This window comes from Tasmannia lanceolata, unplaced genomic scaffold (assembly GCF_043159265.1).
Source record: "Tasmannia lanceolata isolate RefF3 unplaced genomic scaffold, GAP_Taslan_0.1 ptg000019l, whole genome shotgun sequence".
NCBI classification, from domain to species: domain Eukaryota; kingdom Viridiplantae; phylum Streptophyta; class Magnoliopsida; order Canellales; family Winteraceae; genus Tasmannia; species Tasmannia lanceolata.
The window spans coordinates 13610004-13626714 of NW_027518696.1; the positions used below are offsets into that span (position 1 = coordinate 13610004).

General features: G+C 38.4%; 2 protein-coding genes across 2 annotated transcripts in view; both read right to left on the reverse strand.

Moving 5' to 3' along the window:
- Positions 1–4006: 4006 nt before the first annotated feature.
- Positions 4007–10790, reverse strand: LOC143853421 (uncharacterized). The gene is made up of 3 exons (XM_077363175.1): positions 8802–10790; positions 8376–8688; positions 4007–5312 (listed from the first exon to the last, which is right to left on the reverse strand). Exons 1-3 carry the CDS (start codon positions 10516–10518, stop codon positions 4220–4222), a joined length of 3123 nt encoding a protein of 1040 aa, XP_077219290.1. The 5' UTR covers positions 10519–10790; the 3' UTR covers positions 4007–4219.
- Positions 10791–12027: 1237 nt separating this feature from the next.
- Positions 12028–16711, reverse strand: part of SEC8 (subunit of exocyst complex 8) — an 87107-nt gene continuing 82423 nt past the window's right edge. The window contains exons 25-27 of the mRNA XM_077361632.1: positions 12690–12785; positions 12557–12606; positions 12028–12477 (exon numbers count right to left, since the gene is read on the reverse strand). Of these exons, the coding sequence (XP_077217747.1) occupies positions 12387–12477; positions 12557–12606; positions 12690–12785 (237 nt within the window). The 3' untranslated portion in view covers positions 12028–12386. The remainder of the gene's footprint in view (positions 12478–12556; positions 12607–12689; positions 12786–16711) is intronic.

Genomic DNA, 16711 nt, shown 5'->3' on the forward strand with positions numbered 1-16711 from the left:
ACAATCATAAATCAGTATTAAATTAGATGAAATCCAATCCAATGACACAAATCCTCAACTAGATTGAATCCAATCCAATGGACAACATTTAAACAATCATAAACCAGTTTATGAAGAGTTTGAACAACTCCTTACACACATTAACCACTATTGACAGTGTTGCAACCATTATTGATATCCTTTCAACTACTAATTACACAGTGGAGTAGATGGAATCCAATCCATTGATCAAATTTTGGAAAACCCTGGACCAGTGCGGGAAGAGTTTGCACAACTCCTTCATGACATTGAGCACTATTGACAATGTTGCAACCACTATTGATACTATTTCAACCAGTAATTACACAGCTTCAACCACTGTTTCAACAATCCTCAACCACTGGTGGAGTAGACTGAATCCAATCCAATTACTCAGCATGAAGTAGATGGAATCCAATCCAATGATCAAATTTTGGACAACCCTGGACCAGTGCGGGAAGAGTTTGCACAACTCCTTCATGACAATGAGCACTATTGACAATGTTGTAACCACTATTGATACCATTTCAACCAATAATTACACAGCTTCAACCACTATTCCAACAATCCTCAACCACTAGTGGAGATGGAATCCAATCCAATCACTCAACATGAAGCAGATGGAATCCAATCCAATGAACAAGTATTGGACAACCCTAGACCAGTGCGGGAAGAGTTTGCACAACTCCTTCATGACATTGAGCACAATTGACATTGTTGCAACCACTATTGATATCATTTCAACCAGTAATTGCACGACTTCAACCACTGTTCCAACAATCCTCAACCACTGGTGGAGTAGATGGAATCTAATCCAATCACTCCGTATAAAGTAGATGGAATCCAATCCAATGATCAAATTTTGGACAACCCTGGATAGTGCTGGAAGAGTTTGCACAACTCCTTCATGACATTGAGCACTATTCACAATGTTGCAACCACTATTGATACCATTTCAACCAGTAATTACACAGCTTCAACCACTGTTCCAACAATCCTCAACCACTGGTGGAGTAGATGAATTCCAATCCAATCACTCAGCTTGAAGTAGATGGAATCAAATCCAATGATCAAATTTTGGACAACCCTGAACCAGTGCGGGAAGAGTTTGCACAACTCCTTCATGACATTGAGCACTATTGACAATGTTGCAACTACTATTGATACCATTTCAACCAGTAATTACACAGCTTCAACCACTATTCCAACAATCTCCAACCACTAGTGGAGATGGAATCCAATCTAATCACTCAACATGAAGCAGATGGATCCAATCCAATGAACAAGTTTTGGACAACCCTAGATCAGTGTGGGAAGAGTTTGCACAACTCCTTCATGACATTGACCACTATTCACATTGTTGTAACCACTATTAATACCATTTCAACTTGTAATTACATAGCTTCAACCACTGTTCCAATAATCCTCAACCACTAGTAGAGCAGATGGAATCCAATCCAATCACTCAACATGCAGTAGATAGAATCCAATCCACCGGGACCAATGTAAGAAGAGTTTGTACAACTCCTTAATGACATTGACAACTATTCACAGTGCTGCAACCTCTAATGATATCTTTTCAATCAGTAATTACACAGCTTCAACTACTGTTCCAACAGTCATCAACCACTAGTGGAGTAGATGGAATCCAATCCAATCTAATGAACAAATTTTGGACAACCCTGGACCAGTGCGGGAAGAGTTTGCACAACTCCTTAATGACATTGAGCAATATTGACAGTGCTGCAACCACTATTGATATCATTTCAACAAGTAATTACACAGCTTCAACCACTATTATAACAGTCATCAACCACTAGTGGAGTAGATGGAATCCAATCTAATAACTCAATATGAAGTAGATGGAATCTAATCCAATCCAATCTAATGAACAAATTTTGGACACCCAGTGTGGGAAGAGTTCGGACAACTCCTTGTGCACACTAATCACTACTCACAGTGTTACAACCACTATTGATACCATTTCAACTACTAATTACACACCTTCAACCACCATTCAACAATCCTCAACCACTACTGGTGTAGATGGAATTCATACCAATTCAATCACTCAACTTGTACAACCGGTTTGGGAAGAGTTTGGACAACTCCTTGTGCACACTAATCATTACTCACAATGTTGCAACTACTATTGATACGATTTCAACCAGTAAGTACAGAGCTTCAACCACTAATGGCGTAGGTGGAATACAATCCAGTAGCGTTTAACGATTAACTTTAATAGCGTTTAACGGTTTAGTATTATAACGATTGACTTTAAAAGCGATTGAGTATTATAACGATTAACAACTTTAATAGCGTTTAACGATTGACTTTAACACATGTTTGAGGATTGAGTATTATAACACAACTCAAAACTACATACACTCTACAAAGAACAATCCACAAAACTACAAACAATCTACAAAACTAAATACACTCTACAAAACTACAAACGTAGCTTGTAAACAATCACGGACGGAAAAACGTTTAAAACCAATCATGGAAGACAAGTCTCATATGATGAATACAATAACACGTTTAAAACCATAAACATATTTAGTTACACAGATTTACTTACCTTGCAAACTCCAAACCTAGCTTTAATGAAGGTAGAAGGAAAAAAGGGAAAAAAATAACACTTTTTTGGCTCTCTGCAATGATGTGACACATGAATGGGCAGGAGGGGCAAAAGGGTCTTAAAAAAAATTGTGAACAGTGAAAGCACTTCACTTTTGTCATTTTGAACTCTCCACTGCTTTAGTGTGAATAGTCCAAAAAATAGCTTTTTTTAGGTCATTTACCCATTTTCTTTTTTTTTTAATGGCAGAAAAATCAAACAAAGTAAGTGTGTTATTTCTCTTTTCGATCTTTTCTCCCAACCCAACTGCATTTTCATGGAAAAAATCAAACAAAGTAAGCACGTTATTTCTCTTTTCCATATTTTCTCCCAACCCAAACTGCATTTTCGTGGATGTGATTTTCCTTTAGTCATGGTAAGCCATTTTCCTAACTATTTTTTACTTTATTGTAGCCGTACACGCGGCAAATAAATAGGTCGAATATGATTTTTTTTTATCAGAACCCTTGATCAAGGTCTTCACATAATTAATGGTCAAAAGCTTAGAATCATCCAATTCAAATGCCCCGATCAATTTTAGACCAATGGTATAAATCCCCATTTTGCAAAGTGTATCACAATTATTCATGAAAAAAAGTAGAGGAATGCTAAACTGAAGTGCGCTCTTGCAAAAATCAGTGGCGTGTGTGCCCCCCACTGGATCACATCCCCCCCAGTTCATTTATAAAAGAACTGAAAAATGTATAAGATAACGGATAATAAAATGCAATTTGCTTATGTGGATCCAATGGTGGCTCCTTGAGGTGATTTTTGAAAGGGCACCCTTCATTTTAGCATTCCCCAAAAAAGTATTAATTTGTGGGAATTATTTGAATTCCTGGAATCAATATAGGTGTTTTGCGCGTAATCAGAGTGCGATATTTGATCCAGCAACGGGCCAACAGCTGTGTGAGTACACCATACAGTTTTGCCTGTAGAAAAAGTTTACAATGTTACTCAAACTCATATATAGATTCTGAGAAAGATAATTACTTGGCAAAGGGCTGTTAAGAGCATCCGTGACAGAATGGTGGTGTTTGATACATTTGTTGAAACTTGAAAGCATATTTTCATGATTGACAAGGTTTGGTTTTAAGTCCTATTAATAATTCACATCTTCACATGATAAAAAAAAAATCCCAATTCCCAAAAGGATTGTTACAGCATCTATCTATTGACTTTTGAGTTGATCACCTCTATCAAGCAAAAACACAAGAAGAAAAATCAGATAAAGAAGAAGAAGAGATACCAATAATCTCATTCACAAATAATTACTACAAGTGTAAAAGTTGTGAGAATCAAGGCGAAGGGAAGAATTGAGACTTGGTGAAAAGAGAACTAAGTGTTTAGAGGAAAGAGAGTAATAAGTTGCTCAAAAAGAAGAAATAATCTCATTCACAAATAATTACTACAAGAGTAAAAACATTACAAATAATTGCTACAAGAGTAAAAACAATTACAAATAATTGCTACAAGAGTAAAAGCTTATCTTCAAATGATAATATTAATCACACTCATGGAAGGAAAATATCCTACGGTTGATCTTACGATTATATCTTTTCACCACAAAACTGACCAAGATCATCTTCCTTCTAATGAGTCTGTAAAAGAATCCACAGCTCCAAATTCTGCAGCTCCAGAATCCGTTGATGAGTAAATCATAGCATCTCTAAAGGAAGGCTTAGGAGGCATTTGCAAGTTGTCAATGCTTCTTTCCAACATCTCCACTACCCTCCTCATTGAAGGCCGATTTGCAGCATTATCCTGTATACACCACAGACCAACCAAGATCATCTTCCTTGCAATCTCTTCGTCTGCAACCCCAGCTAACCCTTCCAGTCCTAAATCTCTTTGATCAAGACGGTTACAAACCGGGCTGACTAAGTGTGCCCAGGTAATGTTTTCTGGATTGGGATATGGAACCACGAGCCTTCTTCCTTCAACCATTTCTAGCAGTGTCACTCCATAGCCATAAACATCTGACTTGTCAGAGACACTGCCTTCCATGGCAAGTTCAGGTGCCATATAACCCAAAGTCCCACAGATGCGACCCTTCAAGTAACTCTCTTTTGTAGGCCACAGCTCCGCCAACCCGAAGTCAGAGATCTTTGGACAAAAGTCTTGGTCAAGAAGAATGTTTGATGGTTTTACATCCAGATGCAAAATATGCATGCTGCACCCATAGTGTAGGTACTCGAGCCCTCGAGCAATGCCAACTGCAATTTTGTGCAGTGTTTCCCATCCTAGAGGACGGGCTCCAGTTGGTTCCATGCCGAAGATGAACTTATCAAGAGATCCGTTGGGCATGAAGTCATATATCAGAGCTCTTTTGGACTTCTCTGAACAGAAACCAAGCAGACTAATAATATTAACATGGTCAGCCCTCTTTAAGATTTCAACTTCACGATGGAACTCAATTTCACCTTGACATGACTCTCTCTCTAGGACCTTAACAGCAACCAGCCGGCTGTCAGGAAGCATCCCTTTAAACACAGAACCAAAGCCTCCTCCGCCAATTTCATCCCTAAAAGACATGGTCATGGCCTTGATATCTGAATATTTGTATATTATTTTGGCAAGGTAGTACATATAATTCTCTAAAATCTCCTGAGTTTGAATATTCTCCCTTTTCTTCTTCCAGATGAAGATAGGATTCATCAATGACAATTTCATTCTGTAGAGAAAGAATAAGATTAGAATAATTTTTTTATTGCGATCAAACCATCAGGACTTAATGCACATTAAAGAAAGAAAGTAATTAAATCATGACTGGAAGGGATGATATTTTTGGAATTGAAAGTCTTTTTAAGCATTTGAGAGGCTCAATCTAAAGAATATGAAATCTGAACCTGCACCAAAAAGTTCGCATGGAATGGAAATATTAGCCAAAAATTGACAATGCATACTGGTTGCGAATGTTCGGACGCAAATTGGTGCCAACCTGGGTTAGAGGTGCAATACAGATATCTCAAGCCAAGAATGATCTGTCTGTTAATGAAATCACTGGCTGGTAGAAGAGGTTCATTGACTCTTTTTTTGAATGGTGAATGAATATATTAAGAAGAGAAGAACATCCGACCTAGATGGTCATTATACAAAACCAAGAAAAGAGAAAACAAAATACAAAATGGGAATCTAATGAGGAAGAAAATCGAAAAGTTCCAAGCTTTGTCTATGTGCTCCATTCCTAGTGAGTCTATCCGCCTCGCAGTTTGCTGATCTCCTTACATGACCAAAGGAGATATTATGATCCGCTCCTCAATTCACAATCTCCTCCTAGTGGAGGATCGTTGACTGATGGCAGCAATATGCTTGGATGTGGAATTAACATGGACTATGGTGTAGGTACCTTTGTTTAAGGAGCATTAATGACTGATATAAGTGAGTCAAACAGGTGCTGGAATGAGGACGCTCCTGCATTTTTGCTCAGACACAATATGGGTCTATGTTGTTGCAATGTATCTGAAGTTCTGAACAGAACTGAACTTTGCTTGGTTAGCTGAGATGGGGCCTATGTTACACGGATTCTTCTGAATGGGAGAAGTACCTATGTCAGACATGTCTTGGCATCCAATACTTTATGATTCATGGGGACACTTTCTGGTTTCTTTTACTTAGTTTTTTCTGAATACTACTACCACAACTTTGCAAATACCATATGTTTTGAGTTTTATCTGTCCTTAGTTTTATATATAAAAATAAAACATTATATTTACTTAAACTATTAAATTTTTCAATGGGTTTTTATTAGAGTTTTTTAGATTGTTGCTGTACAACTGTTGTTTGCATTGGTGGGACGCCTAGTCCCGTTGATGTATTCCGATTACAGCCATTAATGAATTTATTCTCGTTCAAGGGAAAAAAAACAATGCTACTCGAAGACCTCCGTTAAAACTGGATAGTGGAGGTAGAAAAATGATATTCTTTCATTTTTCATAATTAAAACATTTCTTTAAGGAGATTGAAAGTACAGTGTATTGGGAAAACAGTGTAAGAACAACAACATTCACGAAAATGAATATATTCTCTTTAAAGTTTCCAAGAAAAATGCAAATTTACATAATCATAACCTGTATTAATTAAAATAAGCAAGGTCTAAAAACATAATAAAAGAAAATGAATTTGTTTATGTAATTCTTTCTTCCACTTCCTTGTAAATCAACAAACAAAAAGAAAGTAGAAACCATGGTTTTAAATTTCGGTTTCGGCTAAATTTCGGACTTATCTGAAACCGAAATTTCAGCCTAAATCCCGAAATGTCGGGCGAAATTTGGTACTGGTGAACGAAAAGCCGGATTTTTAGGACGAAATTTCAATCGAAAGTACTGAAATTTCTGAAATTTTGAACGCAATTTGGTAAATTTCAGGAATTTCGGTTTCGGTGCCTTTTCGTTTCGTTCCTCACCGAAATCCGAAATTTCGGATTTCAGTCGAAATTTAAAACCATGGTAGAAACCAATAGCATTGCATCAAGTATTAGCTTTTAGAAATCATAAGAGAGTGCACAAGTACGATAAAAAGTGCGGCCCAGTGCACTATGCTCCCGCCATTGCGGCGTATGGGGAAGGCTAGATGTACGCAGGCTGTTTCCGTGACTCGCACCCGTGACCACCAGGTCACAATGGAGCAACCTTACCGTTGTGCCAGGGTTTGAGTACAATATAATTGATAATTTAGAAAATCTAGGTTAATAATCATTACTGAAGCTTCCTTCACTAAAGAGGAATAAAGATGTTAGACCGAGTTTTGAAGACCTACACCAACAATATCTTCAGCTTGTAATCTAATCACACAACCTGATCCAACAAATCCTTCAACTTGTAATCTAATCACACAACCTGATCAAACAAACCTTCAGTACCTCTAGATTATGGTCACTCTAGAAATTAAGGTTATGAACAAAAAAAAATTCTAGGTTATTCTTTGCATCTATTTGGTTAAACAACACATGAAAGTCCCTGTTTGGAAATCATATGTAAATTGATGCATTCCGAGATAAGTTCAAGTTGAAGAGCAGAATCAGTAGGCAACCAGCATGGGCCCTAGTTTAAGCAAACAGCAACGATGTTAAAGACTCCAGATCTGTACGCTCTATTCTCGACCCATGCCCTAGAGATAAAATTTCATTCAACATGTGTAAAATACTTGATTATGAGAGTTTGTCATATGTGTAATCAACCAATTCTTGAACCCACTGTGTTTTCCTCGTATGTAAAGAGGAAATCTTTGGTTCTGCTATAATAAGAAGGGAGATGATATTTTCACTCCCCCTGCATTACGCATGCACTCCCCTTAAAACGTGATTTGACGTGAAAGTGGGCAACTTTAACGCTTCTTGACGTCAAATCACTTTATTAGGGAGGCGAATGCATAATGCAAGGGCGAGTGAAAATATCATCGCCCTAATAAGAATCTTTAGATTTTCTTCTCTAGGCATGGAGTCCAGATATCATCTAGAGTGGTTGTTGCTAATCCCTATAATATTCAATGTTTTGGTAAGATAATCAGAGTGATTGTTTTTCTATTTCTAGTGAAGCAATTCTATAAACCAAGATCACCAACCTTGTGTTGCTAATCAGTAAAGAGGAAATCTTTGGTTCTACTATACCAAGTGTTCCTAGATTTTGTTCTCTAAGGATGGACTCTAGATATCTTCTAGATGAGTCATTGCTAATCACAGTAATATTTTTTTTTTAAACATTTTTGAAGTCATTTAAACAAAGGTAATGCAGCATACCTGGTGGGCGGAGTTTGCTTTATCAGGCTTTTCTTACTTTTATTGTTCTTCGAATGCTGTAGTCCTTGTGGCTTATGCTGATCGGTTAGATGGCTTTGAAATTTCTTTTCTTCTTCTTCTTCTTCTAAGATGCTTCTACCAACCCGAATGATTTCTTCATCTAAATTTGCTCGCTCTGTTCCCACTTTTAGCACATGCATTACTTCTTTCTCTATTTTATTCCCATCATCCCTGGCATGATTTGTTGAGGTACGAAGAAATGTTGCATTCATTATCGATAAAGTAGAAAAAGTTCCACCAAAACCCTGTCTACCTACCAAAAGAAAAAAGGAAGAAAAATAGTGAGGTTAAGATTTTTTTTCAATGATTGGAAAATAATACCATTCTATGGTTTCAGATCAGTTACTTCCCTACCCTTATTCTTACCTGTTTTGATGTTTTCCGTAGTTCCTAAGCTTCTGGTCATTGCTTCGACAATTGTAACCCGGTTCGATGGTAGCTGAGAAGAATCCTTAATGATAGGCACACTATGTCCAGCTCTATGTTGAAATGCAAGACTTGGACTTGATGGTAGTAGAGATGGAGCCTCTGCGATAAGCTGATTATGTCCCTCTCTATCTTTACTTAGGTCACATATTTGATCATGCTTTATCTTGCTGCTTTCTCCTTCCATAGATTTGTGGACAGAAGGCTTAGATGTTCTATATTCTTCTTCGGCGTGCCAATCTACTATCCAGTTACTTGAGAATTTGAGATCAGCTGACTTGGACCTGATCACTTCATCAACTGAATGATGATCTCCCAAGTTCTCAGACGATCGAATGCTAACAAGGGACTTGATGTCTGATCTGAATTCGTCAGAGTTGAATACACCTATCTGAGTCTTCCGAAGATCTTTAACATCGGTATGTTGACTTCCCGGATTATGAGAACCATAGCGAGGTTCATCATCAATCAAAGATTTAGAAGCAGCCTTATATCCTCTATTTGGATCAAAAGTCCCACAACTATCCTGTTTGGTGGGTTGATTTATTTCAGTCTTTAAGATTTCCCGGGCAGAGTTTGTTACCTTGTCACTAGAATTGCGAATTACAGAATTGCTTGCATTGAACTTGCAGATCTTTGTTGAATGCCCTTGGCGGTTGCAGTTAAGACAGTAGGAAGGTAACTTCTCATAGTATATGCGTTGCCAAAAGCCTCCTTCCCCAATTCCAATCCATACTCGACGAGGGAACTCTACGAGAAGATCAACTTCTACACAGATTCGTGCAACATTGGTTCGAGACAGAATCTTTGTTGGAACATCAATTGCAAGTGGTTTTCCAACTAGAGATGAAATAGAGAATAAGACATCTTCTTCAAAGAAAACAACAGGGAGACGAGGGAGTGCAATCCAAACAGCAGCAGAAGAGGGTTCCCCATTTCCTGCTCGGAATTGAGGAGTCCATTTAAAAACCTTCATCAAATGGCCATTAATCCACCATCTATTGCTGACCCACAACCGGATCATGTCCGATTCATTGTCTAACCTAATGAAAATGTGGTTAAAATCCAGTAAGGTAACAGACCAATCCCCTCTGAGTTTCCATTCTCTAGCAACCCACTCTCTAATCTGTGTCAAGCTTGGAAATGAGTAGGGGAACTTCCCAACAAGACAGTATTTGAATTTCTCAGCTTTTGCATTGATAACTGATTCATCAAAGTAAATCGCGGGCTCACCTGCGTAAAGCGAAGTCTTTGGAGGAGGAGGAAGCTTAGGTTCCTTCTTCCTATTCTCCGCCCTTTTTCGATACCAATTACTCTGATTCCTCTGGAAGAAGGCTTCTGCATAAGACATGGATGGTGAATTAATTGAAGGATTTTGAGAATTGGGTAGATGACAAGTATCTGTCAAAATAGGATGAGCAGCAAGTGAATGATGATGGGAGCTTGTGGTTTGATGATCAGAGAGAGCAAAAGATTTGGAGTGGGTTTTCTCAGAGGTGTTGTTTGGATAAAAAGTTCGAATGACCCACTTCTTTGTGGACTCCTTTCTATTCTCATCAGAGACTGCTCTCCATTGGAATCTCTGCTTCTTCTTCTTCTTCCATATGGAATTTGTCTCGGACCCAGATCCGATTGGGTACACTTGGATTTCCTCCATAGCATCAAACACCAATCATCCCCTAAAACTCCCAGAATCTAATCGCCATTTTACTAGAGATTCCTTGGTCGAATGCAAATCTCTCTTGCAAAAACACCATCTAATATCTTTTTTTTGTTTTGAACTGTCCATCCATTCTCTTCCATGTCCTCTATAAAAGAAGGAACCAGTAATGTAGAGAGATGTTTTTTCCACGATGACGTGTGGAAAATCTAACAGACTGCGTTTTCGTGGAGGTTTCTTCTCCTGTTCATTCAGGTACGGTATGGCATTTGTACCTGTGGTGGGTCAACACAAAATCACCAATTTAGTTATAAGAGAGGTAGGAGGAATGCTAAAGTCAAGGACACTCTTGCAAAAAAATCAAATGCTAATGATGGCGCCCCTACTGCTGATTTTTGCAAGGCCACCTTTCAATTTAGCATTCCCCAAAAATGTATTAACTTTTGTCATGTGAATAGAAAATGACAACCGAACAATGCTAGGAAATGAACAATGTATATTTTTATTATTTTTCCATGACTACAAGTCGAGGCTGTTGAATTATGTGTGGAAAAATCAAACCAAGTGTTTTGTTTTTTTTTTTGTTTTTAATAGCAGAAAAATCAAACACAGTAAGCGACTAAGCGTGTTATTTCTCTTCGTTCCCCTTTAATCATGGTAAGGCATTTTCCTAATTTTTATTTTAATTAATTGTAGCCGTACACGTGGCACATAGATAGGACGAGTAAGATTTTTAATCAGAACCTTTCATCAAAGTCTTCATATAATTAACGGTCAAAAGCTTAGAATCATCCAATTCAACTGCCCCGATCAATTTTATACCTATGGTGGGCCAACACACCATAAATTTTCCACCTCTAAATCCCCATTTTGCAAAGTGTATCACATTTATTCATAAAAAAAGACTAAAGGAATGCTAAACTGAAGGGCGCTCTTGCAAAAATCAGTGGCGTGGGTGCCACCATTGGATCACATCCCCTCAGTGCATTTATAAAAGAACTGAAAAAATGTAGCAGTTAAGGAATAATAAATGCACTTTTTAATGATGGCTCCTTGCTGCTGTTAGAAAACAATATTACAGACACCTCGACAATTTTAAGGGTCGTGATCATCATATGAAGAAAATCTTTGAGGGAAGACCTATCTAAATGGTTTAGATCATCCAAATAGGTGGCCCCACTATACCTTTTTTGCATGATTTCAGTGGACACAATGACACAGTTTAAGGCTTGACTATTTAAACTGAAAGAGGCATATGTTGCCAATTTCAGCAGATAGACTTGACTGTTAAAACATATCGACCAGTATGGCAAACATTAATGGCGAAATAATTCTATTACTATCTAATAAGCATCTTGTGTCAGAATTGAGAAATTCTATGGCTCGAATCTTTAGTATTCTCTTATTTATCATCTGGCCCATATATCAGGCTGCAGAGCCATTCTAGCCTAGATAAAGCTAGGATCCAAAATGACAGGTGTTGAGGACTCTTACATAAGAAAGCTGTTTTTAGAAATCACCTAAGAGCATTAGTTGTTTGCTTCATGTTTAGAATACATCAGACTTTCTTCTTTTCTTGATCCACCACTCTGTTCTTAACAGATGTATGTATCCATGAAAGATTAAATACAAAGAAATGGAAGAGGATATTTCAAACAAATGATAATAACAAGAAAAAGAGTCTCTCGTCCTACTATTATTCTCTCTAAACAGAGCAGAGCTTTTGATTCCTTCACAGGCTTTCTGGTCCACCATCTTTTCTTCCAACATCCTTTCTGCACTCTCTTTGACAAAACTGCAATGACAGTAATAGCTGAAAATTGTTGAAGTTTCATATTTCTCCAGATTGAGCTTTCATCAAAATGTTAATGGGACAATATCTCAGCTACCAACTGTTCTGGATCATCAATAGGGATCTCTCTGCCTGGGACCTTCACTTTTAGAAGACTAGAATACCTGCCAAACCAATGCTCAGCTGTAAGCTGTTTCCTCATTTATGAAAATCAACAAGATGATAAATTGCATATTTACTTACTCGGCAGTCGTAAATAAGTACTCATGTTCTTTCATGAAGGCAAGTAAGGCCTGCAACAGAAGAATATCATCTATCAAAATGATCGGAAGGGAAGAATAAGATATAAGGACACAGTCAAAGTAAGATGAATTGCCTCGTATGGCAAATTTAAAAGTTCATAGAAAGTCCGGACGCGATCCAATCTCTGCTGGATGGCCTCGTTGTTGATTGATGGGATGGCTGCCAAAGCCTGCAACATCATATGGTCAGGTGATAGGAATCAAATTAAGACCTATAATGGGAAGAACAAAAAAAGGCAGAATAGTCAATTCAAAACTTTGTAATTTCAAAGTTGAGATGGAGTCTACTTGTGGAGCCTATTTTGCTCCACGACTGTTTTAAGTAGGGTTTTTTTTGTGAGTTTTAAGTGGGGCTTATTCTAGATTAGTGTTTTTTAATTCGGTTAAGTTATAAAGAGCCCACATGTTAGGATTTAACTTGTTGGAAGTCTAGAAAGGAGAATGGGCTGATCGTCATCGCCAAGTTAAAATAACTGAAAGGTAAACAACCGGAAGTGGCTCCCGAAGTTAGTGAACCATTATCCGAGCAGTTATTAAAGTATTATCCAACTTCGCCGCTGTGATTCCCGATAAAGTGCCAAATCCCATATGCATGATGTACATGTCATTGACTTGATGTCCGGATCGCCATCGCCTAACTTGGCAGCATATCATATGAATCCAATTGAACATGCCGAATAGAAGCAACCAAGTTGATGAGTACTATAGGCACGGTTTTAAATTTCGGTTCCGGTCGGTACGGAAACGGAAACATTTCAGTTTGAGTGAATCTAATGGTGCAAGCCTAGGGGGAATAATCAGAGATTCGAAGGGTAATGTTCATGGTTTATTGTCCATAAAAATTGAATCTGGAAAGATTGTAGCTTTAGAATTGCAGGTCATTCATCAGGGGATCTTCTTAGTCAAGAAAATGAGAATCGCAAATGTTTGGAAAGAATCGGATTCACTCTATGCAGTGAATGTCATTAATGAGAATTACTGATGCCCATGGAGGAAAATCCCAACACTTGGCAGGATCAAAGAAACTCGACATCTTCATCACTTGTGGCATCATTCTACCAAATCACCCATGTACCCTATTCCCCCCCCCCCCCCCCCCCCCCACAAAAAAAAAAAAAAATCCTCTTGCCAAGAGGTAATCCAAGCCTAGAGTAGAAGACGACCAAAGTCATGGATTTGAAATCCATTGAGAGTGCATAAAGAATTCGGAAATAAAAAAATAAAAAATCAATCCTTATCCCAGCTAGGAATTTTTTAACATAAGCAAGAGGATATTTTGAATTGGCACTGTTGTTTCGATTCATGGTCAGCACTTTCCACTAGAAGCCAGTAAAGGAGTAGGAACAGTAACAAAGTAACAAAGTAGAGAGAGAGAGAGAGAGAGAGAGAGAGAGAGAGAGAGAGGCCAATCAGCAACCTTTAGAATATTATATGGATTACTGAATATGAGCAGAAAAAGAAAAAGGAGACCCCTTCCTTTCTTAATAACGCACACATCTATGTATGGATCTAGGTACACTGTACACAAAATAGTTGTGTATATATACATTGATATGAATAATGTATGTAATAATTGAAAACATGTGTGAAAAGAGTTCACCCAAGTATGGATGATTTCATATGGCATGTAAATCATACATGTGGATGCTCGCGCGTACAATATATATATATCTGTGTGTGTGTGAGAGAAAAATGTTTGTGCGCTCGAGCGCATATAGCTTATATGCGTCTGAGTGCACAAAACTCATGTTGGCCCACATTGTAAGGATGATGATCCAAAGCATTCATTTGAAAGGGCCTTACATAGATAGGGTGTGTACCAAAGATCAGTTCCATAGGATCATCCTAACCCATCCATTTGTGGAGGTCAAAATGGATGAATGGACATCCATTTTGACCTCCACAAATGGATGGACTAGGATGATCCTATGGAGCTGATTTTTTGTACACACCCTATCTATGTAAGGGTCTTTCAAATGAATGCTTTGGATCATCGGAAAAATGTGGGCCCATGCTATTTGTGCACTCGAGCGCATATAAGCCTATATGCGCTCGAGTGCACAAACATTTTTCTCTCTATATATATTGATGAATAACATGTATTTAGAGTAGTTTAGTCATTACTTGTAGTTTTAGGATTATTACAGTCATTGTACATTGTTGCCCTATTTGGGGCCTATATATACATCATTAACATGAGGAGCTCCCTAGTGGAGACTCCATATATCTACTCCTCCTTCTTCCTCTCTCTAACCCTAAGTCCATTTCTAACATGGTATCAGAGCTGAGATCCAAGGAAGAAGAAAGAAGAAGCGCAATCCCAAGCTCTCTCTCTCTCTCTCTCTCTCTCTCTCTCTCTCTCTCTCTCTCTCTCTCGGAAACCACTCTCGCACCCTTTTTTATTTGCAGAAACGTAATCCCTTCTCTCTTTTTTTTTCAGGGCATTGCGTATTTGAGAGTAACCTATATTCTCTTTCCTTATCCCTAAAATCTCTCTCATTCTCGCATGTCTCTCTCTCTCTCTCTCTCTCTCTCTCTCTCTCTCTCTCTCTCTCTCTCACTCTCCTTGTTTGCGCACAGCAACTTCTTTTTTGTTTTCGGAAAATCCCTACAATCTCTCTGTCAGATCTTTTTCTCCTAAAATCTCTCCCTATCCCTAGAATCTCTCTCCATTCACGCCGTATAATAACATAAAAACATGCGAATACTCGTCCCTCAAAAATCTATCTCTAAATCCTAAAATTTCTCCCCGGACCCAACTGGTATTAACGAATCAGCACATCCTCTCAATCCCTCAAATTTTCTTGCGATTACCCGAGCAAGTTGCAATTAACTTTCTTAATCGCAAGTTTCTGCTCTTGTGATTATAGATCATGCGATTACTCTTACTTGCTTTCACGATGCGATCCCTTTTTACTTTCTTTAATGATGCGATCACTTTGTGTTTCATGTAATCGCACAGCCAAAATCCTCCACTCTTGTGCAATATCTATGTCCGTCCCCTTTGTCGTAAGTTCCAACCAAAAAAATCTCAGTTCTTGATTGCAGTTACCCCAGATCTATAATCTCAATCCTCCATATTCAACCCCAAATCCAAAACTAAATCCCGAATCTTCAATCCTTAAATCTTCCCTTTCTTTCTCTTTTGAATTAAATTTGAAGGCCTTTCGGCATCTCCAAATCTCCACCCAAAACTCCAAATCTTTCCTTTATTTCTCTTTTGAATTCAAAATATTCTTCCCAAATCCCTTTTAGGCATCCCAATCCCAACTCCAAATTCCTTTATTCTTCTCTTTTGTAGATCTACTCCCCAAAATCCTTTTCCATTTCCAAATCTCTTTATTTTCTCTTTTTGTCATGTTCTAGCGTTGTTATGTTGTTCTTTTTCTTGTTGTTGTCCTCTTTTGTTGTCTCCTGTCATCTTTTCTTGTGTTGTTGTCTCCGGGCTCATGTAGTCTCACCTGAGGGGGAGTATTAATGGTGATTCTGTTCTTCGTCCTTCTTCATGATGTCTCCTCTTTAATGTATTTCACCATTCCTTCGTAATGTGAGTTTCTTCTTCTCTTTATGTTCTTCGTCCGTCTCCTGTGTGGTTGTTCTTCCATTGTGCCAATTTTTCTTGTTCATTGTTTCCTCTTTGATGTCTTCTCTTGCGTAGGTTTACTCATTATTGTCCGGCTTTATGCCTTATTAGTCACCGGGTGATGGTTTCCCATCATTGGTCGGCTCACGGGTGACGGTGTCCCCGTCGACCTAGTCTCACAGGGCGATGGTTTCCCATCATTGGTCGGTTCACCAGGCGATGGTTTCCCCATCGTTGGTCGGTTCACAAGCGACGGTGTCCCCGGCAACCTTCTTTCCAGACGATGGTGTCCCCATCATTGGTTGGCTCTCCTCAGGTTACGGTTTCCCCGTCGACTTCTCATTAGGCGACGAAGTTCATGCCGTCGACCTTCTTTCCAAAAGATGGTGTCCCCATCGTTGGTTGGTTCTCTCTTCAGGCGACGGTTTACCCATTGACCTCTCTTCAAGCAACGATGTTAATGCCGCCGACCTTCTATCTAGCCAATGGTTTCCCCATTGTTAGTTAGTTTTC